Raw genomic sequence first — 12,809 nt, forward strand, 5'->3', positions numbered from 1 at the left:
TTTTTTTTTAAATTGATTTTATATCATTTATAAATACAACAAATGGAAAATGGGAGGAAAGAAATTCTTAGTGGTTTCAAGAACCTACTGCTCCTTATTCAGTTTCTGAGGATGCACAGCTTACCCATCTCTGAGCAATATATTTAGGGCTCTCTTCAAGGTGACCCGCTGAGTTCAGTCCCTCCTCCCAGCTGGTTTTTCAAGTCCTCCTATATTTCAAAAAGAAGGTATATTCGAGTTTCCCTAGAGACCAGACTACCAGAAAGCAGGTCAGCTCAGAATTCTAAGCAGCTTTTAAGCATATTCCCATTCTTCACACAAGATTATAATAATCACTCTAATATGTATTTTCATATATTATTTTCATTTGTTACTATGATAGTTATTTATGGTCTTTAAATTGAAGGGCAATAGATCTGAGGTGATGGAGCTGTTTCATTGTACATTATTGTACTGGATGCATATTTTACTATTATGCTTGGTTGTTCAGCACATTGGAAAAGCATCTATTTGCAAATAGAAACAAAGAATAAATATTGTCCACTATAAAAAGAACAAGAATCTATATGGTCATGGTTCATGGCAAAATCACACTGACTTGAATAGACATACTTGAATATATGATCTGAGAGCAGTATGTGGCCACAAAGCTGCAAAAATCAGAGAGGAATTAGAATGGTAGCATTTTGCATAAACTTTGCACAGGTATAAATGACTATACACAATGGGGAATTGGGTTATCAGGTCATTATCCTCTGTTGTACAAGTGAGAAAACTAAGGCAAAAGATTGAGGACTGAATTGTCTTCTTTCTTATGGTGGGGTAAATCAGGATCAACTCCACAGAACATGGTACAAAAGTTACTATAGCACAATTTGACATTTTTTTATTCTATCCCTCCCAATTGCTGTCTAAATGCAACATATCTCAATGGAGCAAAAAACCACAACCCTGCCCTCCAAGTAATGCTCTCAATGGCTACATCTACATGAGACATTTTTTCTGACAAAACTGGCCTATTGTTGAAAAAACCTACTGAGTGTCAACATGCAAAGTGCACTCTGTTGACAGACTGCTGACAAAACCCAGCACACAGGCCGGCAGCACTGTGCCTTTCTGTGTTGAGGAACACCACCTTTGTCAACAGTTTCCTGTTGAGAAAAAAGCAGTGTAGACACTCTGGGGGGCCCTCTGTCAACAACTTCTGCCTGGATTTTTTTTTCCTCTCTATTGAAACTTACCATACACTACGTTCAGCCCCAATTTAATAAATATGCCCCTATGAAAGAAATCTGCAAGAGGCTGTGGAACCCACATAAAACAAAACATTGACTTTCTGAGATATGCAAAGGTTTAAATCAAGCCTTTAATTTATCACAGAATTTGAAGACAAATTAACATCTCTGTCTTAGTTTTAATAGGGTGAAAAAAGCAGTAGTGACTAATACAAGATAGTCTATCCGTAGTTTCATAAATAACTATGGATTTGCTGAAAACTTAATAACAAAGTCCAGTTATCTTTCATTTTTGTATTTATGTTTATGGACAGTTTAAAAATAACAAAACAGCACTGTATCTGCTAATAATGAAGTTTGTCTTGGCCCAACTGAAAAGTCTGCAGTAGGACCAACCGCTTCATCCTACTGTCTTAGTCCAGAATAGTCCCAATGAAATCAGTAGCATTTCAGATGCATAAGAAAAGTTTGATCAGGTCCAGAGAGAGCTTTTTGTAAGTAAGAAGTTCAAAAACGGCTCAGTCCTTCTCCTATTGAAATAAAAGGTAAAATATATATTGATGTTAAAAATGCAAGATCTGGCCTAAAGCAAAGTAAGTGAGAATCTACATCTAAAGTACAGGATGGCAAAGGAAACTCATTATGCACCTGCAGTTATACTTCTCACCCAGCAAGCAAAACTCCCACTGATGTCAGTAGATAAGGAGAATAAATTAGACCCTTTGGCCCCAATCAAGCATGAGTAGTCCCACTGACTTCAAGGAGCTACTCACATACTTAAAATTAAGCATGTGTTTAAAAGCTGGGCTGGATCAGGGATTGGATGAGTAATGTGCATCTAAATGCAGGAAAGAACAAATGGATATTATTGTTCTGAGAGTTATCAGAACATGTACATCAGATCACAAGTCAGTACTGATTAAAGAAAGAAAGAGACAAAGAGGAAATATGAATGTTCCTATGTGTTTTAGATATCTAACATGTTCTGAAAACCAACAGTGAAGCTTAAGCTTGACCACCACATACGCTGAGCATAATTTCCCTGGAATGTTGAGCACAATTTCCCCATAATATCCTGTATGAATTTTTGCTACATGGAACACAACCTAAATACACAATTAAACAAGAGACTAGAAAACCACTGTGAATTAATTAGCAATTCAAATTAAAAAACAAGGCAACCTTTGAAAATTGTATCTCTATAGTATACGGGGGGGAGTTGTTGCAATGCAAGCAATACATCAATAATTAAATTGTTTGGAATATACAAATATATGATAGTAATGTACCACTAAAATTAGCCTGTTAAGCAGTGATTAAACATTGTTCTTCCTATGAAAATACCTCTTGCTACCTTTCTTGCTTTGGCAAACTGAACCCTGGGAATTCTGTCTAAGCAGAATGCAGGGTCTGACACTAAAGCAGTGCAAGAAAGAAGAGTCCACAGTCAACTTCTGTGTATTTTTCACAGCACACCTTAAAAAGAGAGAGGAGTTATTGACAGGTGTGAATGCTAGTAAGCAAATGACTAAAGCACCCAGTGACTTTGTTCTGCCACCAGCAGATGTTCATGCAGGCGGTGCTCTTGGCATTGCTTGTTTTTTTCTAGTTCATACAACATGATGGAGGAAAATGTTGTTCCTTAGCAGTTACTCGCCCCCCTGTTGATCAGCTCCCTAGCAATACTGCCTCGATCACAATAAATGAACCCCAAACAAGGCTTTTTTACCATTCAAAGCGCAATGGGGGCGTGGACGTGCCGAGCGCCCATGAAATTCTCCCGACATCAAAGCCACCCGCAGAAGTCAGCCTCTCGATGAGCTCAAAAGGTTAAAGGTAATTCCTCGTTCGCACAGCTCTGGCGCCACCTAGCTGGAATTAGGGCCCGGAGCCTGCACATTCACTCCGGGCACCGGCCCCGCACGCTCCGGCTGGCTGCCCGCGGGCTGGGGCTGGAGCTGGAGCTGGAGCTGGAGCTGCGGCGCCCTTTGCTGAGCGGGAGGAGGAGAGGGGTTCGCTTGACTCTCGCAGCCGCAGGCTTTCCGCTCCGCCGCTGCCCGTGGGGCAGAAGCCAGCCGGGAGCAGGCGCCTGGCTGTGAGCAGCCAGCGGCGGGGTCTGCGGCCAGGGCCATGCGTGCCGGACAGGCAGCAGCCGGGGGGCGCGAGGCGTGAGGCCAGGCGCCCGGAGCAGCAGAGGCAGGCGCGCGCGCGCAGAGCCAGCGGGAAGGGGCTTTGCCTGCTGCCGCCGCCGCCGCCGCCTCGCCAGGCTTGCCGCGATCCCCGGGCGCTAGGCGATGCCAGCTCGCCTCCGCTGCCAATGTTTCACTGGGGCAAGTGGAAGAAGAGGATGGGCGCGACCACTTCTTCCTCCAAGAGACCCGTGTTCGATGAGAAGGAGGATGGTGAGTCCCGCAGCCGCCCTGCGCTTCAGTGGCCGGGGCGCGCCCACAGCTTCCCGGCGCGCAGCGGTGGGGCTCCCGGGGCCGTTCAGCCAGCACATCGGCTCTGTTTGCGTCTGAGGAGCCCTAGGGCGGCTCCCTCGTGGCGGGAAAGTCTTTACTCAGTTGCAGGCTGGGGAGAGCCCGGCGCCGGGAACTTGGAGAAGGAGTTGCGAGGAGGGTGGGGGCGGGGGGAACAAAAGGAGTGTAAAATTCTGGGCGGGGGAAAGCAAACTTCGGCTTGTGGGCTGGCGGTCACCGCGCCAGGCACTGAGGGAGGCGAATAAACTAACATCAGCGCGAAGGGCCACGCTGCCTCCAGCCGCCCCGCTGGGAGCTGCGGGACGAGCAAAAGATGCAGGCGGGAGGCTTCCGCCCCGACTGCAGAGTCCCCAGCGGGCGCGCACGTGGCGGGTCATCTGTTGAATTTCCGATAGCCCGGGTGGTGCTGGAGGGAGCGGGTCTGCCTTGACGGTGACTAGATGGTCATGCAGAGTGTGCAACCCTATCGGGCATTGTACAATAGCGCGCAGCAGAGTCATGACATCCGCGAGGAGAATATTAAGCTGGGTGGATCCTAGTTTCCCAGCCCTCTTTATACCAGCTTCTCCCCTGTACTCCTGTCTGAGCCCATAGGTTGTGAGAGTCTTACAGTGCTGCTTCCTCTTGCGAGCCGAGCCTGGTTGCGTGTGGGGGAGATGATTTTAGGTTTGAAATGTAAAATCCACAGTTGGAGGGAAACCTGCATGATATGACAGACTCGAAAGAAACGTTGAAGACCCTGCATTGCTTCATCAACCTGAAAGGCAACACATACAGTTCTAAGACGGGGTTTTGAGGCAGATTTGGTGTCAGAATAATAGGAAATACTTTCTTGGTGTTATTGGCCGTATGAGAGAATAGCTTTCTTAAAGCCATCAACACAAATCATTCCCGTGTAAAAACAGTGCATCCAGTATGCACATCTGCACAATAGGTGGCAGAAAGGGGTGTGCTTTGACCACATCTGACATCTCATGCATCTGACCAAGTGGGTCTTTGTCCAGGAAAGCTTATGCTCCAAAATATCTGTTAGTCTACAACATGGGTGTCCAACCTTTTGGCTTGCCTGGGCCGCATTGAGTGAGGAGGAATTGTCTTGGGCCGCATATAAAATATATAATATGGTTAATGTATATAAATCACATAATAATGTTAAGTATCGGAGGGGTAGCCGTGTTAGTCTGGATCTGTAACAGCAGTGAAGGGTCCTGTGGCATCTTATAGACTAACAGAAAAGTTTTGAGCATGAGCTTTCGTGAGCACAGACTCACTTCATCAGATGCAGCATCTGATGAAGTGAGTCTGTGCTCACGAAAGCTCATGCTCAAAACTTTTCTGTTAGTCTATAAGGTGCCACAGGACCCTTCATTGCTATAATAATGTTAAAAGTTTATGATCTTGTGGGGCCGCATTACTAGCTGTCCAGGGCCGCATGCGGCCCGCGGGCCACGGGTTGGACATGCCTGGTCTACAAGGTGCCACAGGACTTCTTGTTGTTTTTGAAGATACAGACTAACTCAGCTACCTCTCTGATACACATCTAATTAGTTTTTCTATCTCTGTACTCCCCTCCCCATCTTTGGGGCCAGTCTCCAGCTAAAACACTCAGGCTGTGTCTACACGTGCCCCAAACTTCGAAATGGCCATGCAAGTGGCCATTTCGAAGTTTACTAATGAAGCGCTGAAATGCATATTCAGCGCTTCATTAGCATGCGGGCGGCAGCCGCGCTTCGAAATTGACGCTCCTTGCCGCCGCGCGGCACGTCCAGACGGGGCTCCTTTTCGAAAGGATGCTGCCTACTTCGAAGTCCCCTTATTCTCATGAGCTCATGGGAATAAGGGGACTTCGAAGTAGGCAGCATCCTTTCGAAAAGGAGCCCCGTCTGGACGCGCCGCGCGGCGGCAAGGAGCGTCAATTTCGAAGCGCGGCTGCCGCCCGCATGCTAATGAAGCGCTGAATATGCATTTCAGCGCTTCATTAGTAAACTTCGAAATGGCCACTTGCATGGCCATTTCGAAGTTTGGGGCACGTGTAGACACAGCCTCATTGAGCAGTATTGAAGCATGCACTAATGTGGTCTTCTTTCATCCATGATCAGGTTTCAAATTAAGATTAGCGCGCCCAGTGGGAGATTCCCAATCAGGAAGGTCCAGGCGGGTAGAATAAAGGGGGCAGCACCACCTTGTCACTTTCAATGTAGGACCAAAATGGGAAACAAGTTAGACTTCCAGTTAACAGGCTCTACGAGTTCTGTGTAATTTGTCTTATCTCAGCCTTCCTAGATAAAAGGATGGATTAAGCATTCAGAGCTGACATCTGACAAACACCTACACTGTTAAGTATCTAGGTAGTGTGATTTTTTTTCATCATATATATTTTCATTAAGTAAGAGTGAACACATACAGAACCTCATCCTGCCTGGTCATTCAAATGTGGAAACTCCCTTGATTCCAGCTGGAGTGACTGACCTAGGCTGTGTCTACACTACCTCCCTACTTCAAAGGGAGGGTGGTAAGTAGGGTGTGAGGAGTTTATTAATGAAGTGCTGCGGTGCATATGCAGCACTTCATTAAGCAAATTCCCAACTCCGAAGTGTTAAACTTTGAAGTGCTGGCTCATGTCTATCCGTGGCTCACCCGCTGGTACTTCAAATTGCCTGGGCAACTTTGAAGTCCCTTTACTCCTCTAAAGGCTACATATGAGCCGGCACTTCAAAGTTTAACACTTTGGAGTTGCCACGGGGGATGTGGGGGGGATTTGCTTAATGAAGTGCTGCATATGCACGGCAGCACTTCATTAATAAACTCCCAACCCTCTACTTACCATCCTCCCTTTGAAGTAGGGAGGTAGTGTAGACACAGCCCTGAAGAGTTTGTGTAGAGCTATAATGCGTCACTGAAAAGAACAGAGGAGGAAAACAGAAGTTAGTGATGAGGCTTCTATACTATAACTATAAATATGAAGTTTCACATGACATTCTGCCACTACCCTGAATAAGAGCAAAGTTCAGAGGATTGGACAATGGGGAATAGTATAAGTCAGAGTGCAATATCAAAATTATATTCACTTCTATTACGAGGAACACACATTACTTCTTTACGTTGAGGGACAATCAGTCTGAATGTTAAGACATCATGAAGTACTGTACTGCATGCTTATCTTCATAACTAATATCTGTAAAGCTATGCCTTAGAGCCATGACAAATCTGCCATTTGAAAATAAAGTGAAATTGGGGCTGTGAGCACTTACTGATCACTTTTGAGCCAATTCTGAAGCAAAAATTACCATCTATTAACCATCTGAATTCAGGGAGAGTCACCTCTGATGAATGAAGATCAAGGTCCTGTGTCCTGGGACTGACTCTGCTACAACTTCACATAACAAATGAGGATCAAGTCAGGCTGTCACTATTCACACATGAACTGATTGGTTCATATTGTTCCAGATCTTAGTATTGTTGATCTCAAAGAGAATTTTTAGTAGCCAAATTCTTCACTGATTTACACCTCCTGGAGCTCCAATAAAATGTTAATAGTTTTAAGTCAGAACAGAGGTCCTTTTTCAGGAAGGTGCTTATGTGCATGACTAACTTTGAGCACACCAGCACTTGTGCTGAAAGTTACACACACATTTAATTATCCTGATGAATTAGTCAGAGCCAAAATGTGATCCTAATTTTTTCTTTTTTGGTGCCTTGAGTAACTGTTTTCAAACAAATGAGCAAGGGTTGTTTTCCTTGCATGTGGCAATGTTTTAAACTTGTTAATAATTGCTAAAGTTGTCAGGGTGAAATGCTGAAATTGTCAGGGCAAAACTCCTCTTGACTTCAACAGCGCTGGAATTTCCTACTGGCTATATTAGGTTAACATATTGAATGTATATGTTCCAAACCCTTAGAGCACAATTTAGCCTTTACATGTGAGTGCAGATCCTATTGATGTTACCTTTGTGAGGTCAAAACTTGAGGCCCTACTTTCACTTGAAAATAATGGTTTCACAATTTTTTTTAATTTGCAGGCACTATAAATTCAAATAGAAATGCAGATCCCTTTGGAAATTTACAACAGTATGCAGACCTGTGGGGGAGGAGGAGCCTGAAGTTTGAAAATCACTGCTCTTTAAGATTTACTCAGTATAAGAAAATGTATATTAAATTGGTAGCTAGTGGGTATTGGCTAGCAAGCCTTTACTAGCGAATGTAATTGACATTGAAGAATTATTAACACTGGCATCTCTCTTGTATTATGAAAGCGTACAGAATGTAACTATTCGAATGTTAAAGGTATCACATTACAACTAATAACCAAGCAATTCTGTGATATGATTGGACTTTAAAGAGTGCTGTTGGGATTAATATTGCAAAATCCAGTAAAACTGAATATCTATATATGTATCTGCTTATGCGGCTGCTATTAGGGATGTTAAACAGTTAACTGGGAAAGCATACCGGTAAGCATGAGGCTTACTGCTTACAGTTAAGTGTCCCTTGTCAATGAAGTTTGTCAGAAACCAGCAGTGCCAGGGCAGAGCAGCCTCAGCTGTGGAGGGGCCCCCATGGGAGGCCTTGAGTTAAAACAGAGTTTAGGGATGTTAACATAGTTATGTCCATGGAGCTCCCATGGACTCTACTAGAATGTTTTGCTCAAGATAGCTGCAGAAATACCTTGTGACCCATTTTGAATATTAAGAGGTAACAAGCAATAAGTAACAAGATTGGTATAGAAAGTCCACTTCGTAATATGGCTTGGAAGGTTTTTTTTTCTGAGAAGATGCTATACCTTTAAAGAGAAAAGTACCCTTTCCAAGTAAGGAAACATTGACAGAGAATGATTATAAATAAAAATAGTACTCACATGCAGTTTTTTTATAGCAGGATAGATTTATAAACATTTTTTTTTTAGTATTGTCTTTTTCCATTTTTGCTTGTTAGTGTATTCCAAGCAATTACAATGTTGTTCTGGTACACTCATATTTACTGGCACAGCATGGTTGCTATGGAGATCTCTTTAGACATTACAATTACTTCCTGAAATAAAGAGCCAATTAATATTTCAATTTGATGTGTGAGATAATGTCAGTAATTCTTTCACATATCACAATTGTCAGGGTTTTATTTAAATGGGAAAAAACAGACATGTTTCTAATGTCAATTATATATTTGAGAAGCATAATGAATTAAAGACTTAGTTATCTAAAGTTAAAGAGGGAAAACTTAATATAAATACAAAATATCATACTTTCTGCCAGTTAACACAAAGTTCAAATTTTTTCTCCCACAGAAATCTAAATAATAGATTTTGGGCAAAAAGGGGCCACTCTGAACATCTAGTCTGACCTCCTCTACAACATAGGACATAGCACTTCCTGAATTAATTATTGCTTCAGGTCCAACAGCTGAGTATCTCATTTAGAAAAGATCTATTCTTAATTTTTTTAAAAAAGTGTCCATTGATTTAGAATCCAGCATAACACTAAGTAATTTGTTTCAGTGGTTAATCATACTTCCCGTTAAAAAAATTGTCCAAAGAATCTAAGTCTCTCAAGCTTTAGATTCTAGTCACTAGGCCTTGTGATTCCTTTGTCTGCTAGATTGAAGAGTCCCTCAACTGTCATTTCCATTTTCCACATAGGTTCTTACAGAAAAATCAAATTATGCCTTAACTGTCTTTTTAATACACTAAATAGATTAGCTTCCCTGCGTCTGTCACTATAAACCATATTTTCCACTCCTTGTGGCATTTCTCTGAAGTTTCTCCAATTTTTTTTCAAAAATTTTCTTTGATATCAGAACTAGATGCTGTATTTCAGTAGTACACTAGTGCCAAATACAAAGGTCATATAAGATCCCTATTTGAGATTTCCCTATTCATAATAGGAATTTTAATGGTTAACTGATAAGCCTCACCCTAAACGGATTAGGTCTGCTGGTTATGGTTATAGGTGAGGTCTGTAGTAGCCCCCACCTGCCACAAGAAGGGGACTGCTCCAGCCACTTGGGAACAGCCATGGTCCATGGTTGCCCATGGAGTGCTGCGGGCAGGGGTTCACCAGCTTGGCCAGAGCAGACACCCAATGGTGCCTCCTCCATGTGTTTAATTGATTCAATAGTTAAACTTAGCATTTAACTGGTTAACTAATTAAATGGGATTTTACATCCCTAATTCATACATCCAAAGATTGCATTAGCCTTTTTTTGCCACAGCATCACAGGGGGAGCTCATATTTGGCTAATTATGCACTACGACCCGCAAATCTTTTTCCAGGATTCTCACTCATTTATTTTTTTTAATGTTTGCTGGTTTAACCTTTGAAATGCTTCACAGCATTTCAGTTTTGTGCTCTAGCTATGTATGAAGCTGGTCTTGAAAAGAAAGAAGTGTTCCCCTTGCTTTGTGATTACTTACAAAAGCCAACAGAACACATCCAAAGAGCAATTTTCTCCACACCTCTGACATGGTTAGATTTAGGAGCTATTATTTGTATGGAAAACTGGTTTGGCATCTACAATGGTTTCTAAAAATGGAAAGCCATAACACATAGCTAAAACTGCTACATCTGGAGATGCTTTACAATGATAATTTTCTAACAGAAAACAAGGACTTCCCCAAATTGAACTGCACCATATGTATTTAATCAGAGGTTATTAATTGGCAGAGTCGTATATGATGTGAACTCAGCATAGGATTTCTAACTAACTTAGTCAAAATGCTTTATCTCCCTTTACATTGTTTTCAGAAATAAGATGTTGGATATTGAGATGTGTGATATTGCCCAGGATGCAATTTGGACGGATGAGCAGCTGTGCCCCCTTACTTCTCTGCCCTGGGATTTCTTTTACGTTGCTTCTCCGTGAGACTAGCCACCTCTGGTCTGTTCGCACGCTGCCTCCAGCATATAAATTGCTCCCATTTCTACGTATGAAGGCTGTAACCAGTCATTCCTGAATTACCTTGCAGGGCAATACTAGCAAACTACTAGTTCTAGAATTCTCCCAGAAATGAGCATCTTGCACTGCCCAGAACCCTCCTGGCCGATACAAGCTCACATAAAATCTGTGAATTCGAAGCAAAGGTCTTTCTCACCACAATTTCCAACACTTACAGCAAACTCTTTCCCCAGTTCAGTGCTTTCTTTTGTTTATTCATTGTTGATGCCAGGGAGTGGAGGAGAGAGATGGCTTGCGGGTATTTCCTCTGTTCCTGTATTCTCTTGCCCAAGAATCATCTACATCATCATCTGTGGTTCAGAATGTAGAAAGTTTGCACGGAGAGGAAACAAGCTGGTTTTTGGTTTTTTGGTCAAAATGTAGTTTACACTTTTTTTTACCTACTCTCTGTCTCCTGGGGAAGAAAGGGTCGCTTAATCAGGTGGTTGCCCATTTGATTTCAGATACCTGAACCATCGTCTAGCTTTTTGTCCTTCGGAACAGGTTAGTGATTGGCCCCCATACAGGAAGGACAGCCATCGAACCAACTGTAAACCCTGCAGTGGAAATCATTTCAAGGTATGGGTTGTGGCAGCATCTCCAGCACACCAGATCTGGAGGCACAGGTGCTGAAACTTGATATCATAGAGTAGAATCTCTTACCTCTGCTGTTGCCCCATGTATTTTGCCAAGACAGCTATTTTCAGCAAATCATATTTTCAAAGGCTATCTCATAAGGCATACTTTGTAACAGTTTTTCAATTTTACAAGTTTTTTTTTAGTTTTGTCCTTGATTACAACCCTTACTAATCCTCCATAATGGAGGCACATAGGTGTATAGACTTATGTCCCCATTAGACTCTGACAAAGGCTCACATCCCCCTTTCTGATCTGACTTGTTTTTTCCTCTTTTGATAAGTACTGTTGATACTGGGCCATTTCCACCTTGCTGAATAGACCTTGTCAGCTCTGGCCCTCCCTCTTACTGGGACCCTACTTTTTAAATAACCCTCTGACACCAGCCCCGCCACTCATGCACTGATGAAGCAGGTCTTTGCCCTCGAAAGCTTATGCTCCAAAATATCTGTTCGTCTATAAGGTCCCACAAGACTTCTTGTTGTTCTCGAAGCTACAGACTAACATGGCTACCTCTCTGATACTAGACTATCACAATGAGTCTTCCATCTTTGCAGTGAATCCAGTTGTTTTTGAAGTAGAAAATTGCAAGGCAATATATGGGACCTCATATTCCCTACCATGACCCAAAAGGAAAAAAAACATGGTAACACAAGTGGTAAAAACATTTCAGGTTGCAAAATGAAGTGCCCGAGAGTTAGGAAATGCCAGTATTAAGGTTGTCTTGCACAACCTTTGTTCTGTCTGCTGTGTTCATGTGTTATGATACAGTCTTGAAATTACATGATCATATTTTTCCACAGGACCTCCACACTGTATCTTAAACTCTCTGTGCTTCTGTCTCCTATCTGTGCCTATCAGAAGCTTTCAGACACTTATATCTTGACCAAATGTGGTTAGTTTTTCCATAGAACAACAAACATACACCTTGATCTCCTTGCAACGCCTCCTCCCCTCCAAGTTTGAAGTTCCTGCTATTAAACATGGAAGAGCTGCACTTTTTAATTAAACAGTTGTAAACATTTTTAATATGGAGAAAACGTTTTTAGAAACAGAACCAATGTTGCATAAAATGTAGACAGCTATACATGTGACTGAGACAGGAAATTTCAGCTAGAATATTTCCACTTGGGCAAAGTTATAAGCAACTAAAGATGGGTTTTGTGAGCTAGTATTGGGCAACCTTAATTACAGGAAGTGCTGCTTGCAGCACTTACAAATCTTAATTTGATTTTAACTAAGGGCTTTTAAAGCTACAGTCCAATTTTCTTCTGTTACACTTAGGAATTGCCTTGCTCTTGGGTCTGATACTAGATCCACTGAGGTCCATGGGACCTTCATAAATGAATGGGGGTAAGATAATGTATGTCTCCTGCTTACCTTATTTACACCAAAATTAATCTTTCTAATGAGGAGCTTGGTTTTGCACTCCACAGGCATAGCTCAATTCAGAAAATCTTTAACTGTTGTCAGTACTACAGGAATAGTTGTCAGATTAGGTTATAGAGAATAGAGGGCTTTTTAAAAAAAG

At 42.3% G+C, this 12,809-nt stretch overlaps 1 protein-coding gene and 1 long non-coding RNA gene across 2 annotated transcripts in view; one reads left to right on the forward strand and one right to left on the reverse strand.

The window, feature by feature from the left end:
- Positions 1–1,400: 1,400 nt before the first annotated feature.
- On the reverse strand, positions 1,401–3,253 carry LOC142016171 (uncharacterized). The gene is made up of 2 exons (XR_012646309.1): positions 2,965–3,253; positions 1,401–1,765 (listed from the first exon to the last, which is right to left on the reverse strand). It is a non-coding gene; the product is annotated as an uncharacterized LOC142016171 (long non-coding RNA).
- The window catches only part of STK32C (serine/threonine kinase 32C), a 247,818-nt gene continuing 238,145 nt past the window's right edge, over positions 3,137–12,809 (forward strand). Inside the window, exon 1 of the mRNA XM_075000440.1 lies at positions 3,137–3,637. Within this exon, the coding sequence (XP_074856541.1) occupies positions 3,553–3,637 (85 nt within the window). The 5' untranslated portion in view covers positions 3,137–3,552. The remainder of the gene's footprint in view (positions 3,638–12,809) is intronic.

Source organism: Carettochelys insculpta, chromosome 7 (assembly GCF_033958435.1).
Source record: "Carettochelys insculpta isolate YL-2023 chromosome 7, ASM3395843v1, whole genome shotgun sequence".
NCBI lineage: Eukaryota > Metazoa > Chordata > Testudines > Carettochelyidae > Carettochelys > Carettochelys insculpta.